We start from the raw sequence: 26,070 nt of genomic DNA on the forward strand, positions 1-26,070 counted from the left end.
AAAACTTTAGAATAGAAAATATATACACAAAAAAAAATATCAAAAAAAGTGAAAAAAAAAAAAAAAAAAAAAAAAAAAAAAAAAAAAAAACGTTTTGAAGAGATAAAAATGGATTGTAAAAGAAGCTGATGTCGCACTTCCTTTTAACGCCTAGAACGATCTTTTTCAATCACGGTCGCAGGTGCGGTCGATTTCGCGAAGTGCCCTGTACAAATTACAGGGTCGACTGTTCGCAGACTGAAACAGATCAGTACGGATGATGAAGTCATTTGCTCTACAGTCAAAATGAACGACACGTTGCTTCCTCACAGGTTCTTGTTTCATGTTTAATTTGCCACGAAATAAGGCTCGAAACATCTCGATTTTTATTAAATAAAAAGAAACCATTATCGCAACGACGTGTGCGAATCAAAAAAAACATTGTTGACGACTTTTTTAAACTCTCGTTTCAAAAGTAATCGCTTATTCTGTGTGTGTGTGTGTGTGTGTATGTATGTTGTATGTATGTATGTATGTATGTATGTATGTATGAAACTTATATGCTGGTCTCGTTGTGCGAATTAGCATTCGTTTGAGTACGTCACTGCGACGTGAACGCACCGATGCGCCTGCAACTGACCAGCCGATTGCATTTCGAGCGTACAGCCCTTTGCGAAGGGGATTCTGACGGAACCCGAAGTGATTGCGGCGGCAACGCGCAAACCTTCGTCCCCTGGGCGAAATCGCCATTTCCGTCGCGATTGTGGCATTTTCGCAAAACACGCGCTACGAGTTAAATTACAGTGATGTCGCTCGGAATTGATTGCGATGTACGAATAGAGATTGCTTTTGTACATTTTATATATACATACATGGGATGATTTATAAACCGATGTACAATACTTGCAAGTGGACAGGAGAATATATAAAAAAAATTCTTTATATACAAAATATTTAATACAGAAGAGGACATCTTATGATGGAAACGATTTTTTGTAGACAGGTAGAGAAGTATTAAAACAATTTCAGGATCAGATCTAATTTTCTTAAATAGATCGCTGTACTTTTGATCTATTAGAATAATAATAGCCGCTTTCAAGACAAGTTCAACGATAAGTTATTTCATTGTAAGGTCATGTCGATCGAAACAATCACACGACGTCTCCCGTCGTATTAAATATCGTTTGTACAAAGAATGTTTTTTTTTTTACATATCCTCAACTTTTGCAATTATCGGTCGTTTTAATGTGAATGGTCGTCTTGTGTGTGTATATACATTCGAAAAAAAAAAAATATATATATATATATATCTGATTTTTTAATCAACAGTCTCGAAGAGAATCTCTTCGTTGCAAAAAAATTGTTCCGAAATATCGACAATTTCGCGACACCGCGAGTGAGGAATACGTCAGATAAGAGTTTTAGCTGTAAATCAGAGAATTATATTATAAGCGACCGAAGTCAGCGAAATGCAAGAGTGAGCACGGAATGACATTACGGGGTTACGACGGTAAAGTGGGAAAAAGACGACCACATGATGTGAATAAAGAGAGAAAGAGTGAAAGAAAAGGAGAGAAATGTGGAAAAAGTGAAAAAGGGGCGAACGGTACAGCAGACGGGGGATTCAAAAGCAGGATATGATCTGTGAACTGGAAGGAATCCGCTCCTACAGCTTTTTTACTTTCCCTCTCGTGGTCGTAAAAGCGCAGTTTCACAGACCGCCTTGTACATATATAAAAAAAAAAAAAAAAAGTAACAAAAATACAAAATCAACACTTGACTATGCAACAGACGCATATTGGGTACATTTTCCATTTACGCCCGTATGTTTTTGGCATTGATCCAAGTGCTCGTCGCTTGCTTTTCGATTTGCTTTCGGTTTTTCGTCTTTTTCCTTCGAGGTCGCTCCCCTACCATGATTTGCGAATTATGATCTATTTCCGTCTCTGTCTAATGTTAGATTGCGACTGGACTCTCGGTCGCTGCTCTCGAATGATGCACTTCATCCACGGCGACGTCCACCGTCGGACGATGTCCATCGCGATCGCGTACGATGATAATTCTTAGTGGTCTTCGCGATTAAAATTAATTCGCGTAGTGAAATTCTCGTACGGAAAGAGGTACGGAAGCGATCGAGATAAGTATTTTATCGCAAAAACTATATCTCGATAGTTTTTTTTTTACTACAATTGATTCATGTGCGGAAGTTCGTTATGTGTAATGATACCGATTTGTGACGATTTGCACAATTACATAATTGCAGTGGAAAAACGAAATTCGCGTGTTACGTCATGCTGGTTTTCTGCGATGTGATCATCGGATTAGTGAACGAGAAACGAGAAAGGTGAGCCCGAGTTTTAGCGCTCGAACGTGTCTCGCGATATCCATCGATTTGGTTTGATGATTACATAAAGACGTCACGCAAGAATTGAATTATTATCTGTCGATGTTGAGAAAACGGGCGACACATTAAATATTACAGATATTTATTTTCTGTGTGTTAAAATTACTCGCTCTGTCATTAAGCTGACGTTAAGAGTAATTTTTCCATATAACTCGTCTCGTGCGTGTAATCGCGAGAGTGTGAAAATCGGCTGTTTTTTTTCGTCGGGAGAAAGAAAAAAGAAACAGAGAAAAACGGCAAAAATGCGAAAAGATTAACAACGGCTACGCGATATCCGCGATTAAAATCACCGGACGGTTATAATTTACGAATGGGGCAACGCGAAAAGTGATAATTTCACGATTTCCATCTCGCGGTAATGATTAACGAGCAGCTAACTGATAATCACGTGATTACACTATAACCGAGAGGGAGAAGCGCGATCGCCGGAGATCTAAAAGATCTTCATCCTCTCGTCTATCTTCTTTTTTTTTTTTTTTTTTTATTTTATCGTCGATTGCACACGAGAATTTAATATTGAATGCGTGTTATTACATTCCGCGTACATGCATGCAAAGATGAAATTTATCTTTCGAAAACATTGAATGTATTACATTACGCGTTCACTGTTGCGCAGTCGCAAAGTGATGTATTCAGTATTCCGATATATAAATATTCATACTAATATCGGTGAGATAAACAAATAAAATAAATATATTGTAGAAAAACAATATCTACAATGTTTTGTTCGAAAAATCAATATGCTACATTTTAACGAATATTTTCATAAAATGCATTTTCACATCTCTTTGCGATTTCATGTTTTTGAAGATAGAAATCAATTTTATCACATTTCAATTTATATATTGTAATAAAACGATAATATATTATTAATATATTATTGTTTTATTATAGTATCGTTTTATTTTTGTTGAACAAACTGATAAAAGTGGATTCGAGTATTTTCCGGATAAACCGAACAAAATTCAACTGTTGGTCATGAGTCGATATATTCTGTGTGTGTTTGTGTGTGTATGCGTGTGTGTATGTGACGTAACGCTTCTACATATGCATGCGCACTTGCAAATTTTCATTTACATTCCTGCCCACACAAGAGCTCGTATTTCGCGACGTATACACGTATGCAGATACACATCGAGTGCACATTCACCGCGGTTTGCGTTTTTCTTTTTATATCTTTGGAGATATAGGAATTAATTAATTTTATCATTTCAGTTCATTGTAATAACACAATTAGTGTTTTATTATTCATAAAATTATTACTTGTAATTTTAGAATTGGTACGTTATTTTTTGTTACAAAACTAAAACGCATTGTTGCTTGCTTTTAACATATTGTGTAAATATATATTCGCGCTTCGCTTTGCATGGACCGGGGTGAGATTTTAATCAACTCTCGGGAAAGAAAAGCATTACGGGGACACACAAAAAAACTGTCTTCGAGTGCGAAGGGAGCTTTGCGGGCGTTCAACCGCCGACAATGGAGGGTGACTGCGGAATCATTGTCGGTGCGTTATGAAGTGAAAAATGAAAGAGATAACGATTTTCCCGAAGTCTGTGCGTACCCGCCGATTTTTTTTTTTTTTGCCGCTCTTGACACTTCTCTCCCCAAATCTCTTCGAACCAAAGATATAAAAAAAACCTGAAGCATTCTTAAACTCAATTATTTGGATTATTCTTACACCACGCTTATTGCGAGTCAATAACTCGCGTAATTCGTATTAATTATCGCTTATATCATTGGTTTTTATTTTTTTGTTTTTATAATCAAAAGACCCCAATGTTTGCTTTTACGCGTCAGTGTTCGGTGCAAGAAGAAAAAATTACTCTCTGGTATTAAATAACACTCCCGTGCCTTTGTCTTCGCAGAAGAAGGGGTGCGGGTTATAAATTTCGGGAGAGAAGAAAACATTTTTTTTCTTTCCACATTTAAAGCGACACCTCATTCCCGCGAAAAATCGTCGCGATCGTCGCGGCGGAGGCGCGCGAGCGAATCTTTAAGGAGCCGCGAAAGGATTATCGGATACGAAGGAGGTGAAGCTGAAGTCACCATGAATCTTGCGGAAAAGGAAAACTCGGAGTGCGATTTAGCGCGGGTCGATTTATGGTGATTGTATATCATGTCACGGGATAATCCTCGCGAATCGCGAGAGATAAGTGTGTACACAGCTCGCGCGCACACTCGTGACTTTCTCAGGAGGATGAAGAGACGAGAGTAAGCGGAGCGCGCGAACGTACGTAAGGATCACACGGTATAACGTCTTTACCGCACTTCTGCCAGTAGTTCTGTCTGAAGAAGAGACACTTTTCTCCTTCAGAGAGGGTTAGACGCGATATATATTTTACTTTACTCGGGATTATTTAGTTGTCTCTCTCTGTCTCTCTCTCGATCTCTCTCTCTCTCTCTCTCTCTCACTCTCTCGCTCGGAAAGCTCTTAATGTTGCAACATGATCGGCGCGGTTGTTACTCGACGTGTAACTCTCCACTCGCGGAATTACTTCTCCTTGGTGTATTTCTTCGCTTTTATTATTTCATCTCCTCTTTGTTCGAAAGTTCAAAGCGAATAAAGATCAAGATCTGGATCTTCTATTCTCGTTATTTTACTTTAAAAAAGCACAAGAGTTTTGTACATTTTCTCACTCTCTTGTATAATATATACATCAACAGAGCAAACAATTTGCTTCTTTCGCAAGTTCTCGGTGAGAACTTCATCAAATCGTGGCCGAGACGACCGTGGTAGTTTAGCGGGCGACACGATGTCGTCGTCGACTCTATTAGTATCATTTGAATGAGCCGCTTCTTTGTGGGTCCGGCCGCTCTCGACGACGGCTTCCATTCGCGCCGCTCGTAAAATTAATCACCCGTTCACTTCGCTCGATCTCCTCGTCCGAAGAGAAGTTATTCGTTCCGAGCGGTCTTTTATCCGTGCGCACTTTGAGTGATTAGCAATTCGCGATAAAATTCAAACCAAAGTTTTGTGTAAAGGTTTTTCATTTTTTTTAATTGTCGTTAAAATAATTAAAAATTGTCAAGTACTTGATGCAAATTATATAAATGTAAATTATATATTTTTTTTAAATTAAAAATACGTGCGCGAAGAAAGTTTCGTTATTAGTAGGAAAATTTTCCAACGAGAGAGAGAAAGAGAGAGATAGATAGAAAGAGAGAGTTGCGTTCCTCGCGTGACGAGTCAAGGCAGACACGCGGCTCGACGGATCGTCAGCTTGACTTCTCTCAATCGGTCAGCTTGAGCTGTTCTCTTTGCGGAACGGTTCCGCATCGCGATTCGCGATCTCGCGACCTAAAGATCCTCAAAGAACTCATTTATGTAAGTAATGATGAGCTCGCGAGGTGATGTGCGCCGCGCATCTCTCGCTATGGTGTTTCTATTAGTTTCTTGTTGCGAAATATAGAACAAGGAGAGGTCTTATAAAGTCGCCACGCGAGGGAGGATTTATCTGGATTAAGCAATAAAAGCAATTTCCGCAACGAGACTCTGGCCGCGATCCGAAAAAACCGATTGCCTCGCGCGTAATAATTAACGCATTTACAATTTTAACCAATTTTATAAAAAATATATTGTAAAAGATACATATAAAATATTCTAGCCGTTGTGTTAATTACAAATCTTATCAGAAAAAGCGTCTATAAATAATCACAATCGATTCTCTTGACATTGATTGTTGCCACTTTAATCTCAACGGTAGTGCCTTGCGCCAAGTTCACGCGCAACAAAGTCGCACTCAAACGTGTCTTTAAAAACGTAACAAAAAACAACACGTGACCGTATTTTAGTCACGTGTCTTTTAAAACGTGATTAAAGTAAAGTCACATGACAGGAAAGAAAAGAAGAACAACATGTGACTAAGTAAAGTCACGTGACTTTACTTTTGTCACGTTTTTAAAGACACGTGAGTAAAATAAAGTCACGTGACCTTAGTCACGTGTTGTTTTTCCACTCCTTTTTCTCACTATTTTTTGAGTGCGATTTTCATACGTTATTTCTGACATCTCTCGTATGTGTATCATATGATTTTTAAGACGCGTAAATACTAGCTGTCATCGCGGTGACAGGTTGTGTTCACTGACGCAATACGTTTGAAAATAAAAAACAATAATAGCGTGCGCGTAGCGCGCGTCTGTGCTGTGCTATAAGTATAATAAAAAAACAAGATATATATATATATAAAATTGGCGATTCGAGATAAAACACGAAGATAACACGCGCGCCATTCGTGAACGATCCTCGTTCTTCTCGCCGTGAATGGCGATGCCGCGCGAGAAACAGGATCGGGTAAGAAAAATCCGACGTAGGAAGAATACGAGAGTCTCGGGTGCCCGCGACGAGAAGAAGATATGACGAAGAAGGGCGTAGCCTTCTTCGTGAGAAGAAACCGGGAGCTGTTTCGCGGCTTCCATCGACCAGCTGAGAAGAATGAAGGTCGCTCTCTCGACCACACGGCCGGGCTTCCACAAATAGCCACTACACGCGCTCCTCTTCTTTGTTCGTTAATCGTCCCGAGAAAGCAATTAGATCCGCAGCCTCGCATCAACCACGAATTTATCCCTCGCTCCCGGGGTGGTTTTGTCGTCGTATTAAAACTTTCCGCGCGCGAGAGCAAAACAAGACAAAAAAAAAAAAAAAAAAACATATTAGCTTCTTTCTCGTCGTGATGTAAGTCAAGTTTGGGGTTTTTCAGTCTCTCCCGCCGACGAGACGTTGATAAAAGCAGCACCGAGGCATCGAACTTGCGCTTTCGCAATCGTCTGGGCATCTTCTTTCGGAGTGATAAGGGAGAGTACTCTTTTCTCTCCGCGCGAAGAGGAAATCCAATTAGGAACAAATCCTCACTCGGTTTTCTGAATAAACGTGCTCTCTATCTCGACAGTTTGTAAGTATTGACAAGCTTCGAATAATTGAAGAAAAATCGCACACACATTTGTCGCTTTCACAAAAAACCCGCTAAAGAAAATTATACACAATCGCGATGCAACACATTAAATTTCTCCTCTTTAAATACGTTTATCTTCGTTTTCTTTAAACGCGTTTCTTGTAAATTGCAGCTTCCATATATACGCGCGAAGGACACATTTTCAAGACTTGATAATAACAACAACAATCTTCTTCCGAAAGGAGCGCGGACGCGATATGTTAAAGCAGACGCGCGCAAGAAAAAAAGAAGAACGATTACGTCTAAAAAAATACACCTCCGATACCTGATTTCAACCTGCTTCTGAGTCATACCCCCGTATAATCATACACAGAACACATACATGGGCGTGCTTTATGGAAACGTCAATTCGACGTAAAATATCGATTTGACTTTCGTTGAACTTCGTTCGCGGTCCGTGTGTGTGCGGAGAAAAATTCGCGGTGACTCAAAATTGAGCAGTTTTTGAGATTTTTAAATTTCTACGTATTATTTTGTTCTCTCTCTCTCTCTCTCTCTTTCACTCCCGATGATACAATTTCATTCTATCGAGAGAGACCGGGATTCTCGTTCTCTTCCTCTCGAGCGCACCCAATTTGCCCCCCCTCCCATCAACTTCATTTCGTGAATGACCGCGATTAAACACTCGGCGGTGGAGCGTAAGCGAGTGGCGCACAGAGTGGCATGATTAATCCTCACGAATTACACAGCGCGTCGTTATCGGTCCGTTAACGATTATACGCTAATGCTCGCCCCCGCCCGCACGCGTCATTATACAAAGCCCGGGATTGATGCGCGGAACGGGCGGTCGGTCGCGCGCGTGCACCTCTCTGTTTCTCCGGCTGTTGCTGCTGAAAACGCAACGAGATCCAACTCATTCAACCGGAAATCCGCGGCTGTACAATAATCCCGAGCCAAAGTGTGGCTCGCATTCCGCCGCCGCCGCCGCCGCCGCCGCTGGCGATTAACGGCAGTGCCGATTTCCTGCGCATTTCCATTTTCACGGATGCACATTAGTATGCGAGAGAGAGTGCAACAGTTTATTAAGCGCGATAAAAGCGCGCCTTAATTAGAATGTAATTAAATATTATATTTGCGCGCTGTACGTCGTGTTATTTTTTTTTTCAGAGCAAGTAGATGATATTGATTTCTAGCGCTAGTTTCTTTCTCGATATCAGGCCGACGAACATCGAGATCGAACTGTAGGCGCGCAGATTTTGCGCCTACGTGATTTCGGAGTGTTGCAAAGAGTATATACACACACACACACACACACACACACATACAGACGTACACTCGCACACATCGCGCGATACTCGTCGTGTCCTGTTGGTTGCGAGTGTGTTGCCGTCTCCAACACACACTCCCAACGCATTGCACTCACGATATTCACCACGGACTGTAGCCACGCTGCTAAAGTCCCGGGACTGCAGACGCGACTATAGTGTTTAACAACCGGCTTGCGAGTTAGTTGATTCGCGTCCGCCAGCAAGGCGAGACTCGTTCGAATCTCTTTGTTTCGCGTCCCATTTCGCGAAATTGCGTTTTCTTTGCTCGAAAGTGTTGAATTTTTCGCGTTGAAATTCTATCTGTTGCTATAAAATTGTAGGAAAAAACAAAGAAAAAAACATACAAATATCGCACGTGCAAACGTGCAGTTTGGAGAGATTTGTTTATCGCGTGTGATGAAAAACGTAATTTCGTCACATGGTTTATCGTGCGTGTAAAGTTTTAAATTCTCGCGCGTCTCGGAGATTTATTACCACAGCGCGATGTAACGACTATATATATTTTATTTTTACAAAGTAATTCGTGCAGACACACCATTTATCGAAACTAAACGAATACTCGCAAAATTAAATTTTCGTTTATATTTTCCGACTATAGATAGTCATCCGACAACTGTTATATTCAGTGTCGTTTCGAATTTGATTCCGCTTCATCGATGCTCTTCGGCGCGGCGATCTAATTTAAACAAACAAAATCGAAAAAAAGAAACTTTAATTCGAATTTGCAACTCGTCTTTAATTTTTTGTTCTCAGTCCCTTTAATTTTTCTCACATTAACGTGCAGATGCGATATATTGTGAAATTTATGAGATAAAAGTATCTCCGGGACGGTCTCGTTAGCGTTAAAAGCGCGACGATACGCGCCTTTGTCTGCGTCTCGCGTGCTTCTATAAATAATTCCGATCGTCGAGACGGTGCAGGAGGCGAAGGTGTTGCTGCGCGCGTCTCTCGTCGATTTGTGCGATTTTGTTTCGGGGGGGTAAGAGGGACGCGCTCCAAATATTAATTTTTCAATAAAAAAAAAACCCGACAAAAAAATCACAAATCGAAATCTCGCGTTTCGAGAGTCTCGCGTTTCGTCTCAAGGATTCCGGAACGGGAATAAATTAAAAATAAAAATCGACAGCTGAATTTTTTTCGCGCGTCCTTGAAAGAAAGCGTTCGATCGCGGTCGTAAGTCAATCGCGCGTCGTTTGCGAATTGACAGTGAAGTGTTCGAGAATGCGGGTTTACGTCAGCGACCGAACGATTGCTCACTAACGTCTCTTTCTCTCTCTCTCTCTATCTCTCTTTGAGGGCACGGAGACATATCTTCTATCGCGCGCGCGAATGTTTGCAGATTGCACGACGAGTGTGTGTACATTACGACTCGCACGCAACGTGTGCGTACGCCTTCGAGCGAGATCTCCGAGAGCGCGAGCGGTTGAAAACCGATAACAAAATGGACATTTGAATCGATTGAGGAACAAAATATCGTGACAATTAATTAATCGTATCGATTTCTGATTTGCGAGTTTTTTCTTTTTTTTTTATCGGAGAATAAAAGTATCGCGCGTGCGCATTTCTTCCGCTTTTTAAAGCACGGATCGTAAAGTTATACACGCCTCGCGGATGACCCAGAGTCCAGCGCGATCGAGCATGAAATCAATTCGCAGCGAAGCCGAGAAGCCGGTTAGCCGATATATATATATATATATTATATATATATATGTATATATATATATTCGAAGGAGAATATACTCGTCGTCGAATTAAAGCGAGCAAACAGTTTCATCAATCCTTTCACTACCGGTACCTCGCGCACCGCGCGCATCATTACGCTTCCTCCCCGGTGTTTCGCGCCGAGCGACCATTTGCGTCGCGTGTTACAATAGCGCGAACAACGCACGGAGTTCGAAATGGCAGAGCTTGTTTCGCGGAAATCTTCTCCGTCGTCGTGCTGTAACATTCTTATTCCGTTGCGGGATTAATCGAAGTCAACGACGCGCGAGTTGTTGAAATCAACGATAAAAGTCGGCTCCGCTCCAAGGACGACACAGTTGTTTCCGAGGATGACCTCATCGCGATCAACAACTTCAATTGTCGCAATCGCCGGGTGGTTACGATCTCTCCGTGACTTCAGTTTGTCCTTTTGAACAAACACGAGAGAAAGAAAGAGAGAGAGAGAGAGAGAGAGAGAGAGAGAGAGAGAGAGAGAGAGAGAAATTGAAACTTCACAGTTCGCGCGTTTCCCTCGAACATCGTCACTTTCCTCGGAAAGCGAGATTTGGCAAGAGGCGCGGAGTGTAGTCTCGCCTCGGTGAGGATGGACATGGGGCGATTAAATATAATGAGCCGCGTGACGCAAACCGGAAAGGATAAATAGACGACGGATGCTCCTCGGAATCGACTTCTTCGTCGCGAGGAGGAAGCGTAAATTATTATATTCGTCTTCTTCTCGGTGTGTCTACGCGTCGGGGAAAAAGAAAATCGACTAAAACACACGACTACGTGTGACCACCTCTTACACGCGTGACGAAATATTGAAATATAAATGTTCGAAGTATAAAAAAAAAAACTATGAAATTAATCTCCATCGCGCGCGAAAAACAATCCTCCGAACCTTCAGTCAGGATTTTTTATTGATTTTTTTTTCAGCAATAAAATCGCGCGAAATTCACACGCCGCTGTAAGTTTCGCGAACACCCAGTATGCTGAACGCTAAATTTAGACGAAAGAATTTCCGCGGTATCCAGCAGCTTGCGGCCATTCGCTCTTCGCGACTTCGCTTTTACTTGATTTTCGCGAAACGAGCCTAAGTCAACGTCTTCTTCGCTCGAAGATTCTCACGCGCGCGTGTCTCCGAATCGCGCGTGGATGATCGCGCGCGTATGTCGCGGAAGATATGTGCGCGCGTTTTACCGCGTAAAACCGCGTAAGAAAGGATGCTCATCACGAAGTACACCACGATCTTATTGCGATCCACCAATCAGCACATTATCAGGTGAGATACATAACATTACGTCACTTTTTTCTTTTTTAATCTTTGAATATTTAGCGGATTCGGTTTCTGCGAAATATATTTCCCCCATGAATTTTCACTCTCTCTGCGTAATTCGCAGCACCGTCGTCGCGCGATAATTATGTCTCATAATTAATAAGAACTCTTAACGATACCAAGAGTCTCTAATTGGACGGCGGATTTAATTTCGACCATTAATCCCAGGCATAATCGAGTTCTCCGGGAGCGGGTTTCTTCGACTTCTCCGGGGCAGAGGAACGCTTAGTATTCGAGAATCGTCCGATGCATATTTAAACGAGCGAGTCGAATGGAAGTCGCCGTCGCCCTTTCTCTCTCTTTCTCTATTTTGAGATTATTAAATTCTCCGAGGGAAAATCTCCCGCTTCGCGTAAGAGAGAGACGTCGTCGTCGTCGTCTTCCGGAAATCGTGAGATTTCTCGTATTCACGTGAATTAATTCGGACTATTCTTCTCGTTTACATTTTCCGATTTGAATTTCTCGATAAATAAATTCTCTTATTCTTTTTTTCCACGTGTGTAATATAACGACATTTATGAACATTCATCATTGCTCGAATCCCCCCTAGGACGATTTTATGGCGCCTAATTAAAGCGAAGTATCGGTATCCCGTCTCTCTGTTCTCGCGAAACCATAGGAGGTTGTCGCTCCGCGAACTGGGAGGGAGGAAAAACCAATAAAGGGCACGATTCATTTTTTTTTCTCTCTTTTTTCTCCTCTTCCTCGGAGGAACGACGGGATATCGAGCCTCGGAAGTCTTCCCGATCGATCCCCGTGTGGACCACGGAGGGGACAATTTATATCCTCGATAAATTCCTTTCGCTTTCATTAGCGGCCTTGTCCGGCCTATCCCTCCCCCTCCCCTCCCCCACGGGAAGGGGTGCCGGCACGTATGCGATCAGAGAAAAGATTTACAATGTCTCTCGAAATTCACCTTGATGCACACTCGACCGAACGCAATTCGAACTTGAAAACACACGCGATGACGTGTTTATAAAAACAAAAAAACTAAATAAAACTCTTATCTCGAGAAAATGACGACAAAATTGCGTTTTAAATAGGTTTATCGCCTTGAAGCGAGCGTTAAAACGTAGAGGATGTAATTTCTTACAATACTTTTTGATCCTGAAAGCGGAACTGGAGCGTGATAATCCGCGCGATACTCGTTTTTGCAGTTAAGACAAAATGGGATTAGGAATAATTGAACATCCGCGCGATAGAAACTCGTGTTATACGAGACCGGGTTTTTGCATATTAGTCGGTGAACGCAAACGGAATATACATTCGGCAGCGGTAACGACGCCTCGTTAGAGAACCCTCACAATTCGACGATCCCCGTGTTGCAACCCCGTAGACGTAATTAGGAGAGCTCGTAACGTCGTTGTTTTCCGTTGCCCTCGCTTAGGAAAAAAAAAAAAAACAAAATTAGATACAGACGTGACATGCGCAGACAAATTGCGAATTGATTACTCGATCGTTTGTCACGGAACGGCGATTTATCTTGCGTCTCTCTTTCTCTATCGTTGCGTCGAGATAAAAGAGTATAGAAACAATCAAATCGATGCGGGAAATAAAATTTTTAAATAAAATACAATAATTTTTAAATAAAATACATATACAGTTTCAGAATTTTATTGAAATAAATTTGTTATTGTAACAAGTCACAGTCGAGAGTGCACGAGTTTTCTTTCAAACAATCTCTTCCGGCGATTTAATCATGCGGCAAAGGGTCATGTCCATTCATAAGAGAGCACTGTGTGTATGTTATTATATACGATCGATCGAACGGAAGGTCATTGTCCTCCGGCAATCGGTTTAAAATATCTCGGCGAAGGTAATTAGTCGTGAGGGATATTACAATCGACTTAGCGGAAATTTATAATAATGCCATCCTCCCCATGAAGACATTATTGATGCTTTATTGTTAACGTTGTTCGCATCGCGATAACGTATCAATATATTGTAATATCACACTCGCGCAAATTTGATTTTATTGCAAAATTATTCTCTAGAAAATTACCTATAATTGTATTGCAGAATAAAATCTAGAAATTTGTTTTTGTTTTGTTTTTTAACGAACTTAATTAATAACAAAATATTAATTTCAACCGCAAACACAGAATATCTTATTAGGGTAAAGCGTTACACAGTTTCTTTTGCTTTCGTCTCGTTAAAAATCGAGTCGCGAGTTACTAGGGAAAAGTTTTTCTCAAGGAGAAGTGGATTTGCGAATTTAAAGTTAACAGTCTCCGTATGAATTGGTCCTTAAATGTCGTCGTCGGGGATTTCTACGGGTTTTTCACGGATTCTGAAAAACTTTTATATTGCAGCCTAAATTGCTCGAGGCTGCCCTTGGCACGCGTCAATGGTTACTTTTTAATTAAAAGTTTCGCTTTTAAAGCGACCTTTTGTGCGCGCGCGTTGCGTATCGGACACGGTACCGTAAATTTGGCGACGTGCCCGAAACGCGTTTCAACACTCAAAACATAAGCCATTAATGATTATTTATCTCTCTCTCTCTCTCTCTCTTTCTAATCAGAGAACTTCGTACAACCAACTTTAAGGTACTTCGTACAACTCAATATCTGCGTTTATTGTGAAAAAACATTCTTTTTTTACGAGTTATCGTATAAAAGAGAAACTGTCCTCTCGGTTATGCATTGAAAAACGCTGGATATTAATTAATTTATCGGACGTTGTTCTCACTGTGTGATTTCTCCGCGGAGATCCGCGTTTTTCACCGCGGGTCGTTTCTCATAGACAGCTTTTCCCTCGGGCGGGCAGCGGTAGCGAGAGCTCGCTATTAAACCCGTGGGATAAGACCTGGCACTTCACTTGGTGCGTTCGTTCTAATTAAATTATTCCGAAACGCGTAACCCGCTGTGTGGCACTTCAGCAGACGTTTATAAGCTTCTGTGCGTCTACACTTACGTGAAGACGCGAACACAGAGACGCGCAGGTTTGTGTGTGTGTGTGTGTATCTCTTTCTCTCTGTGCGTTGCGGCGAGAGCACAGCTTGCAAAAGAGGAAAATTGTGTCCTCTCGGAATTCCGGATGATCGAGTCGAGTCTGTCACACTCGTCGTTTATATGATAATATACCGAATAATTAGCTGTCACTCCCCTCTGTATTATTATAATATATACATGTACATATATGATAATATACTGATTAATCAGTCTGTTACTCTCATGTATTATTAGCTCGGACAGGTAATGTCGATTATTTGGATACAAGCCGTCAAAATGACGAATATTTCAGAAATGCTATCTATTAGTTAGAAATTTTCTGAGTAGTTATTTATTTTAACAAGAGAAAAGGTAAACGCGAAATATTAAACATTCTTGTGACTGAAAGCTTTTTGTGTTAATTAATTGTTTAATTGTTAAAGAAATTAAAATTGCCAACGAACAAAACATTTTCTTCAAACGTCCGTCAAATTCACGGATGTGGTAAAACTATAGGTGTACGTTCAATTCGGATTTTTTGTTCTAGTGTTAATGTATTTTGTTTATAAAAATAATATTTTATATAATTGAGAATTTTTAAACAATAAGTTTTCATCGCGCGTCCAGAGAGATGGAAAATAAATTTCACTTCCTTCCTTCGAACATCTCATTCGCCGTCGAAGTCGACGGCACGTGAAGGAGGGCATTTTGCGTTTTCAATGCGGGAGCGAGATTTTCCGATTCAAAAAGCAATCAGCCAAGACCAAAGGCAAGGCGGGCGTTGCCGAGTACGTGACGCGATTTTCCTCTCTGTGCCGAGAGAGTTTGAAGATGATTTTTCCATCGCGTCTCTCTCTCCCCGGGAGGAAAGAGAGACCCGTCTCGTACTTTGACAGAGACGAAGCTCGAGATATGACGGATCGTGCGGAGAAAGAAAAAAAAAACGGCGGAGAGAGGAACACACGTTGAGGCGCGTGGCAGACGACAAATCGTCGCGTAGATGCGAAACGATATACGCGCGTCGGTATTACCGCTAGGCGAAGTTCTTCTCTTGTTTCATTTTCTCTTTCTCTCTGTCTCTTCTTTACCCCGCAGTTGTGTCCAATCACCGTACATAAACTCTCCGGCACTTCGACAAATAAGACGGCGAACGAACGAGCCGATATTTATCACGGAACGCCCATTACCGGCGAGCGAGAATACGCGGAGCGATTTTACCGCCGATTCGTTTCGATTCGCGTCGAAACGAGTTCACGGGATAACGCAATAAATTAGTATCTATGTTTATCTACACATTGGCGCGCGAACGACGTTCGCTCTCTCTCGCGCTGAATCTCACCTAATCTGAAAATAATCTGAAAAGTGAACACGATGATGGTGAATGACGAATTCCGTTTGCAAGAGAGACTCTCGCGGAGCAAATGTTGAAAAAGAAAAAAATAAATAGCACACGGTTTTTTTTCAACTGTAATTAAAAAGCGCGATTTTAATTTAAGTCAAGGCCGGCGCATGAAACTGAAAATTAACGTTGCAACATTTACGGCGGCGTCGCGTATATTCGCGCAAATTTGTCATGCGACAAGCTCGCGACGGGTTTTTGTTTTTTTTTTGTTTTTTTTGCGAGGGAAAGTTATCGTTGACTGCGACAACACGTGTTCTTTGTCCACCGTGTGGAGAGAAAATGTAACGCGGAGAAAACAATTAATTGTTATGCACGCACATGCAACATGTGCGTTCGTGTCGCGCACAACCGCTACACAATTACGTGTAACGACCTCGCTGAAAATTAGAGATCGCCTTGAGCGATTGTAATACCGAGGTATCAGAAATAATGTCGTGATTTTGCGCAATTTTTTGTGAATGTCACTTGAAGAAACGAAGAAAAAGAATTTTTTCTTTTGCTCGCAAAAAAGAAACGAGCTCGCGTTAATTAAAATTACTGTTTTACGCTGGAAAGAGTACAAAAAGAAACATCTCTCTCTCTCTCTCGGTAGAGATTATTTTCATCTCTCACGGCGTGTGTGCATATAGATATACATATATATAGATATATGTATATACACAGAGATGATTATACTTGTGACAGCGCACTCGTCTCCCCATAATTCTGCCCCTGCAACCCTTTGGTTCGGTCCCGGTGGCGCTATTACGCGCTACGAAGCAAGAGGAAAGAAAAAAGAAAAGCTCTCCGATAGAAAGTTCGCGCTCCACTCACACACACGGGGAAACTCGCTCGTGAACGACAAAGCAGACGGTTTTTCGTGATCTCTTTACGACCCTTTGAGTCGGGCTGTCTCCTCTGCAATCGGGAATTTTTTGACATTTGCGCTCTTCCGCGCGCTTGCTGAATTTTTTATACGCTGCGTTTCTTTTTTTCTCTCTTTTTTTTTATACACTACATATCTTTCTTTTTAGAACCAAAGAATTTTTCTTGTTAACGTAAAAATTTCTATTTTTTTTTTTTTTTACGAAGTAAATTTTGTTTACTTTTTCTCACTCCTCATATTTTTCGTTACTTGTCGAGGCACGAAATGCACGGTTCAAGTCGCGATGACTGCATGAGATCACTGCTATCTCGTCTAAACTCACCTTAGACTTTGAACGCCGCACATAATCCCCCGAATTTATTCTCCCGTAAAGTCCGCGCAAAACCGTATATGATATATATATATATATATATATATATATATATATATATATATATATGTAGTCTTCTACCCTTCTTAGTTCACCCGTTTACGGAAGAAGTATATTTTTCTCCGTACCGGCGAAAATTCCCGAAAAGAAACTTGAGAGACGAGAAAAAGTTTGCGCGAATTTTTTCCGACACCTGAGTCTCGTACTTCTATAAGGGACGTTCGCATTATACCTCGACGGAGGAAAGGTGGGAGGGTGGAGGTGGCGCGAGAGAATAGAGAAGCCTACGAGGATTTATTTTCAATCTGACAATATATAAGTATTGTATTGTGGAGAAGAGAGAGAGAAAAATATACGCGACACACGTCTGAAAAGAATCTTTTTTCTCGCCGTCAACGATAATTTCTGGCGAAAGTCTTTCGCGTGTATGCGAAGACCCCCCCGAGCACCATTCACGTCCCGGCATTGATCCGTCCCGGGCACTTCTTCGGGTCGGGAGAAGAGTACATAGATATTCTTAAGTCGCGAGAGGAGATCGCGCTGCGCGGGGCTGGATTAGAAGGGCGGGTTGTAAAAGGGGATCGTCTCGCAAGAAGCACGCCGCCGCGCCGGGGCGGAAGAGATTTGTGGCGAGGGCATGGATTTTACTGGCGCGAGAGCAAGCATCGCGAACTACCCCTCTCCCCCTTCCCGTTTTCCTTCCCTTTCTCTTTTGCCACGGTTCCTCACGGTTGCCGTGAGAGAAAAAAGTTATCACGCCGGGAGAGACCCGGAAGACAAACGATCATTCGCCAAAGAGCCTCGCGCCAAATTGCAAAAAGCAAAAGCTGTGAGAAGCCTCGCCGATCGAGAAGGTCAAGTCGGAGAGCTCGCGATATCTCTCGATCGAATCGAACAAATCGTCCGTTCTTTCAGATGAGCGAAATGCGTGCTGTGTTTTGGAGAATATTAAATATTTCTTTTATTTTTTTTAACTTTTGATATTTTATAATTTTGTGTGTTTCTATAAAAAAAAAAAAAAAAAATGTGAGTAATAAATTTTAAGTTCTCGAGACAAAACACCATGTCTCGATATCTAGCGTTAAAATTACGTCGAATCAGGTGGTTGTTTCCGGAAGGTTGAGCAAATCGATCAAGCGCGAAAGGCATTTACGATTTCCAGTGTCCGAACACGAAAGAAACTCTCTCTCTCTCTCTTCTTCTCTCGACGCGTCGCCGGAAGAAAAAGCTTTTATTACCACCCCATTCACTCCGTTTGGAGGAGGAAAGAGAGGACGAAACGTGCGGCAATATATACAGAATGGAACGGTATAAAACTCTCAACCTGTGCACGGTAAAGTGCTGGTGTCGCTTCACTTCGACTATTTTGCAACTTTATTCTTTTCCGAAAAGAAAAAAGTTTCTTTCGCGCGATTCATAATGGCGGACGATTGCTCGTCCACTTGTTGGTCGATCGAATTTATTTGTCGACGTTTAAATAAATTGCGGAATAATACTCGCGTCTGATAGCATATCGTAATGGAGTATCGATTTGTATAGTCATAGGTATATTGGCCTTTGACATATATCGACATTACTGTCTTTTTGACCCTCGCCCGTGACGTTCGTTAATACACTTCCTCTTTCCTCCTTCTCTCGTTCTTTCTCTCTTTCTCTCGGAGGACAGTGAGGACGGCGACGGTTGGGATGACAGGACGGTCCAGACGGCCGTAACAGATGCTCGCGACGGTGTCGGTTCATCACCGACGACCGGTCCGGATGGGCCGCCGCTATGGTGTCCCTGACGGCGACGGGGCCGGGGCACATCGAGCATCCTCTAGAATGAAACGACGGCGCCTCGCTGCCGTGCACGCGCTTGCGCGTCTCCGACGCACCCAGCCGCCTCTCCTCCTTGCTCCCTTTCACGATACGATACGCGACGGGGGACCCTCATGGATACCCCTCGTCTCTCGTGGCCGGCAGTCGCTGGCGTTTACTCGAAACGCGTTTACCGGTGACGTCGCGACGCCGCTCGCAGTGCGTCGCCGACGGGCGTCCCGGCGCGTCCTCGTCGCCGTGTGTTCCTCGTCCTTGTGTGTTTCAAGTCGCGTTCGATAGTGCGTGTCGGGCCGAGTGCGTTAAAGGGGAAAAACAAAACAAAACAAAAAAAAAAACGAGAAAGACGAGAAAAATCGAGAGAGAAAGAGCAATTCCTCGATTTCCGGTGGAACTCGGGAGGATCTGTGACGTTGTAGCGCGATTTAGGTTCGAACAACAAAGTCCTAATCCTCGATGCATTATATATATATATTTCCTTTTAGAGACAATGACTTGCCGGTCTCGACGATATCGATATTAGTTTCAGATATTCGAACGGTCGGTCATTTTTGTGAAATATCGGTTGCGTATTATTGAATATTTTACACGCTGTGTAAATATATATTAGATATTAAAATAAAATTTTCCACATCGAAAAGATGTGCCACGGAATCGTAGACTGATATATAAAATTTATATTTTGCGCGTAACAAAGCAATGTGTTGCAAAACGACGAAAGGGATAAAAAAAAAACCAAAAAAAAAAAAAACGAGACAGACGGATTTAGTTTTATTCCTTCTTGTTATTGCGTTCTGTGTTGGACGAAAAATATTTTTCTCTCCGAGTTCATAAGGGAATTGGGAATGTTCATTTTTGATGCAAACCACGATGTTATATTTATCACGGAACGTATATATTTCTCGGAAGAATTTTAAATCTTAATTTCAATTATACCTCCGCGTGTTTAAAATTTATATTTCCGCTTCTTACGCTTTAATTTCTAATCATGTATCAAGTGTTATTATTATTATTATTATTATTAGTTGCCTAGGAAAATATGTGATTAGATCGAATCTTTTTATCGGACGATATCGTATCGCGATACGATATTGTATTTAGAAATATAGAGCTGAAAAAAAAATGATTCTAAGTCACGGCTCAGAAATGTCTCAACTTCTTAAGAGACTTCATACACCTAGTACGGTTTATTGTACGCTGCTAGAATGACTACCGCGTCTATTTTTTTTATACATATATATATATATATAATAAAAAAAGAGAGAAAATGCCACGTCACTAAAGTAACTCGAACGGCATTCAACTTTGAAAAGTGCGGCATTATTGATTGCGGTGATTTTCACGGCGACGCGACGGGGGGGAAATTGCTACTGTCGTTTTCGCGAACATTACGTGGCAGAGATCGTTCGTTCTCCGTCGCCACGGAGAAGCGAGTTCATCTTACTTTCGCTGTTACGTCGGCTTCCCGATTGTGCATTCGTTCCGTTATTATACCCGTTTTTTTTTCCTTTTCTTTTGTCTAAGGAAAAAACAACGACAGATTAATTGCCGCGCGCATAACAATGTAAGATTTGTGCGCGCACACGGAGAATTGAATTTTTATTGCGGAAATTTTTTTTTTTTTTTTTTTTTTTTTTTTTTATTCTCGCAAATATCGCATTTAATCGTTTCAAGTTACTGACCCGCGCACGGAAAATTCTCTTGCGAGAGGCTTTGTGCTTTATTGCTGATACGAACATTACGAACCGTATGCGTCATGATTTGAGTTTGGTATAAACGATAAAACCCCCCAAGTGGGAAAACCGATATATTTTACGACCATTCACGATTGTATTGTTCTTTTTAACACTCTTCATTTCGCTCTTTTATGCTGATTTTGTTGAACAATTTTTCAATAGCACATTTATTAAAAAAAAAAAAAAACTGCGAATTTAACATTTATTTTACATGTAACGCTTAAACTAATTTTAATATAAATTTTGCGACAACTTTCATAACAAATAGAGAACTTCCTGTACATGTGTATATCTTTGATTTTTTGAAAATAAACACATGAGCCGTGTTCTTCTCATTCGCAAAAAAAAAAAGAAACACATGTTTAGATGATAAATTTGATTTATTTGCGCTACTCAATAATGATTCTTGGAAGACGTATATTTTATCGTAAAACACACAGCTTTATCTCTTGGGCCCACCATGAGGGGCAGCTGGCCGGATGATCGGAATGCAATAATTCATCGATGCTATGAGTAATCGATTTTTATTGTTGTTTTCCTTAACGTCTTTGTGTTGTGTGGAAGAAAAAAAAAGATTCGATCTCTTCTTCGCTTAATTTCACAAAACTCTGGCAACAAATTTGACATTTGAGCACGATCTTTAATTTTTGTTTTTGTATTGAAAAAACTCTGTACATATTACATAAAATCGCAAAAGCGCGACAAACGTATGTTAAAAACCGTTGCGATGCAAAAAAAAAAACTTGCGGAGGCATATCTTCTCAATTATTTTGGAGCGGAATAACTTTTGCAGAACTCTAGATTGAATAAATTTCGTCCTACACATGTGTGACGGGGCTCGAAAATTAATTTGCCCATCGATCGTCATTAAGTCTCGTCGCGGGCTGCTGACGTCGATGCTGCGCATCGTGTCGGACTCGCGAAAACGAGAGTCGTAACTCTCTCGATCAAGCAGCGCGCGAGCGAAACCATCAATCACCATTACAATTCATTTTTTTTTGTTTCCCATCGGTGAAAGCCGGAATTAATAACAGGAGATGAATTACAATATTCGCGCGCACATCACAATTGTACGCAAAAATCAATTGTCGCAAGAGAAAATTTATTTTTATCACGCTTACTCTTTTGACATGTATATGTGTGACTAACATTATCCACAAAAATATATATACATTTTGACGAGATTTAAAATTTATGTTCTTTCTCAGTCGCATAGAACAATTTAAGATTTACATTATATCAAACATACATTCAACAAATAATTTCAACAAATTGTTTGTCACATACCTATATGTGGGGTTTACTCCGTTTCATTCGCTCATTCTCGAAGTAGCCGAAGATCGAATTTTATTCCATTATTTATCGCGACTTCGCGCGCGTCGAAATAGGATCTCGATAGCAAACCGATTCAATTTTTGCGGACCTTTGCAAACACGAGAGAAGTTCGCAACATGGTTTTCTTATCGCGCACAAAACTGCCTCCCTCTCCGTACGTAACAGAAAGTCCGCAAACAAAAAGTTTCGAGTTTTTGCTATAAATTCCGTAAAAGTCGAAGAAAGGGGAACAAACAGCGACGAGATTAAATTTCCCCCGAGCCTGTGATAATATTTAAGCAACCGTTTCTGTGTTAACACGTTCCACTTAAAAGTCCATACCGAATCAAATCACGGACAAATATTGTACCTACTGTACTTGTACAGTTAATCAAGACATTTTCAACCGGATCTCTCTCACGCGGAGAAGCCGTATACAATGTTTTCTTTCAATTAAAACTTCGAACGAAGAGGGAATTTGCTTTGCACGTGAAAATTTGATGGAGGAATTACGCGCGTAACACAGCATAAGCGTCGCGCGAAAAACATCAAAGAAATCTCGTGGAAATAACAGGCGCGTGTTGTTTGCGACAAATAAAAATAGTAGGTATATGGTATTCTTTTAAAAAGGCGAGATGTCGCGTCTCGTTTACGTGACGTTTCTCATCGTCGAGAGGAACAATGACGATACGAAAAAAAGTCACGTTCACGAGTCAGCGCCGAAATCATAAGAGCCGGAAAGCTCTTTACGGACGGAAGAAGGTCCGTTGCTGCGACGGTTGTTCGCAGACACATAAAAAGAGAGATCTTCCTCTCTCTCTCTCTCTTGCGGACGGAAAGCGAGAAAGGTGTGTTATTACATGATATCGCGTCGGTGTACGAGAAAAAAAAAAAAAAAGGTCTCAAACGATATTGGCCGGTCCCCGAGAAATGAAAGAAAACACGACGGAAGTCGCCAGCCGGTCCGCGCAAACACGATATCTCTCGTCCACGAGGTTTCATCCTCTCGACATTTAACTTTGTACATCCATTTTCTACCGTCCTACTGCAGCTCGATTCGTTCGGCGCGCCGTTGTCGCTTCGCGAAAATCTTAGAGAGAAAATCGCGTGCGATAAACACACTTTTGTATTTTTTTTCTTTCTTACCGGAGTTACGTTTTGTTATCCCAACAACGTTCTCGTTCCGTAAGAGAGCATCGACCGATTACTAGACGATGAATTCGGCCTGAACCGATTTGCAACCGATATTTCACGCCTCGTTCGTTTGGCGTCTTTTATTACCGATTCTATCGGTAAATCTTAAATTAGACTGGCCGAATGACCGAGAAAAGTTTTTCTCCCGAAGGAATCTTAGAAAAAAAAGGAAAAAAAGAAACCGAACCGCGTGGCGCATCGTTGCGTCCGTGAAATGCCGGTAACCGTTCGATCGTCGTGGGAACTCTGATCGTCGTCGGATTCTTGCGCCAGAATGTTGCCGCCGATCATCGGTAACATCAACAGCAACGACATACTGACGTTGTACACGAATCCCGGCAACGGTAACGGAAGGAATGTGGCGACGCGCACGGTCAACAGAGGTCGCTATGCAGAAATCGGCGTTAAAAGGTAAAAAAAAAAAAAAAAAAGTCTTGATGGAAGAAAAAACAGCAAAAAAAAACAAAACGTTCAGCGAAGCGAATTGATCGAACGATCAAAAAGAGTGACGCGCACCTCCGTGCGTTCCCATGTGGTGGCGTCAACTCTCAAGGTGAATCGCAATAAATCGGCGCGGTAGATCTACCGCGCGCAATCTATGATCGATTCGAGAGGAAGAAGAGTTATACGAAGAAGAGAAGGAAAGATCGATTCGCGACGATTTCGCGTGTCCGCGGGGAAATCGATTTTAATCAACGGTTAATATGAAATATGATAGCAAAGTGGTCGAGCGCGAAAGGAAACCCTTCGGCTGATTCTTATGTAAGCCGCTTAAAGCCATAATCCGCTTATCCTCCCACGAACGGGTTGCGGAAGAGTCTCTCGTTACTTCTGTTTTCTTTGACGAAAGTTTGGCCTTCCCAAAAAGATGCGCTCGAAAACTCCGGTCGAAAATCTCTTCGCAAATTAAGATCGGATTAATTTAATACTTCGTAAGAGAGAGATTTTATTTTGTTCTCTCTCTCTCTCTCTCTCTTTGTGTTTTAAAAGAACGCGTCGATATATACTCTTCGGTGTGACGTAATAGTTACGCCGATGAAGTGCACCGGCGGCGCCTTAATTCGCCGCCTAATTTCCGGCGATCGTGTCTCTCTTCCGCACTTAATCAAATAGATTTCCGTGGGGATTCCTATTGTGACTCACTCGAGATATACTCTTCTTTTTTCGTCCTCGCATTTCTCGTGAAAACGCGCGGTCTTCTTCCCCGCGGTTATATAAACAAAAGGAGGATTTGCTCACTTTTCATCATCACCGCAAGATTAAACGATCTCTACGGATCTCTGCGCGCGTCGTAACGTTAGCTCGAGAGTGGCGTGTCGTGTTTATCGTATTACCGCTTTCCTCAGCAATTCACGTAGCAAGTGTCGTTCATTCGACAGGTGTATTATTTGTCTTTTTTTTTTTTTTTTACTAAAATTCCACGTATTACTCGCGTCGATTTTTTAGAAAAATTCTAGCGGCGCCATTTTTTATATATTCCATGGAATCAGAGAAAATGGAAAATTCGGATTCGTCTCCCCGCCGAGAACACCGAAGAATAATAATATCAATGCAGATTTCGCGCGCGCGCATCTTCGACGAGGTCCTTTGCAAAAATTCCTCGCGAATCGACCACAGAGGAACCCATTTTCACCCTGGAAATCGAGTCTGACTCTGTGAAATCCTTCGGGAGAAAGAGGAGAGTCTCGCTCGAGTTTTTCTTTTTCTGTTTTTTTTTTTTTTTTTATGTACGTGTGTTTCCCTTGCGCGTCGATTCGAGAGTTCTTTCGAATCCACGGGGACGTGTATACACAAGTTCTGATACGATACTGTTTCCTTAAACCGATCAGCCACTTGTTACATTATGTCTGACGTCCTTTTGTCTCTTACGTCTCTTTGTATCTTACGTCGTAAAACTAAACGCGCGAAGCGAAATTAAATTTCGGTTTTAAATTCGTTTAAAACTCGCCGCGGTCAAATTCAATGTGCGAGAGGAAAGTAACCGGCGGTCCGCAATGCTTAGCGAGCGAAGAGTGTCGCGTATTACGACTCGGGTAACTCAAGCTCCGTATAGCTCACGAGCTATACGGTGGGTCTCTCCCAGGCTGAAATCCGAGGAGGCACTCTTCGGATTCGGTTTCGGTCTACGCGAAGAAACCGGATAGGCCGATGCGCGGAAGTCACTCCGAAACACCGACTTTTGCTCCCTTTCGCAAGCTCTCTTTCGTCTCTCTCGCGCTTCTTTCTTCCTGTTTTTCACGCGCGTGCATGTTTTCTGACTTTCGCTTTTTCTCTCTCTCTCTCTCTCTCTCTCTCTCTCTCTATCTCTATTTTTTTCTCGTGACAACGCGTTCCATCTCGCAACTCCATTGTTAAGAGATATTAAGCATTTATAATAGAGTTCTTACGCGGTTTCGTTTGATAATCGAGTGATTATCTCGTAGCTTGTCTGTTATTTACGACGCAACACCTTGCATAATACGATATACGGTAATGCGGAAAATATGTAATAATATTAATTAACGTGTAATGTTAACGTGCGCAACACATTGCATCAATTTTATAAATAAATAATCAGAGGCAAAACACACAAGGGATATATCGCCGACGGGGGTGTCTCGACGATGCATCGTCGTCGGGATTAAAGTACGTCGGAGAAAATGTGCGCGAAAGAAAAAAAAAAAGAAATTAGATCCGCCGGAGGAATATAGCTTATATTTCCGCTAGAGAGAGCGGTACACTGATGTCATTATCCTTTCTCCTTCGCCGACGAGGAGCAGAGAATTTAATGGCGCGAGCGTCGGAATAACTTGGGCACGTGATCG

General features: G+C 41.7%; 1 protein-coding gene across 11 annotated transcripts in view; it reads left to right on the forward strand.

Moving 5' to 3' along the window:
- The window catches only part of LOC109855072 (protein sprint), a 79,760-nt gene that overhangs the window by 37,272 nt on the left and 16,418 nt on the right, over window positions 1–26,070 (forward strand). Inside the window, exons 1-2 of one of the 11 annotated variants that reach the window (XM_020428893.1) lie at window positions 8,791–9,088; window positions 11,241–11,586. The exons of 5 other annotated variants lie outside the window; for them this stretch is intronic. In XM_020428893.1, coding sequence (XP_020284482.1) covers window positions 11,528–11,586 — 59 coding nt within the window. In that variant the 5' untranslated portion in view covers window positions 8,791–9,088; window positions 11,241–11,527. Of the gene's footprint in view, window positions 1–2,064; window positions 2,324–8,790; window positions 9,089–11,189; window positions 11,587–19,243; window positions 19,452–23,417; window positions 23,678–26,070 lie in introns of those variants that run through there. 5 more of the 11 variants (XM_020428894.1, XM_020428896.1, XM_020428892.1 and 2 more) reach the window with 5 other exon arrangements.

Source organism: Pseudomyrmex gracilis, unplaced genomic scaffold (assembly GCF_002006095.1).
Source record: "Pseudomyrmex gracilis isolate BER0280 unplaced genomic scaffold, ASM200609v1 scaffold_80, whole genome shotgun sequence".
NCBI classification, from domain to species: Eukaryota; Metazoa; Arthropoda; class Insecta; order Hymenoptera; family Formicidae; genus Pseudomyrmex; species Pseudomyrmex gracilis.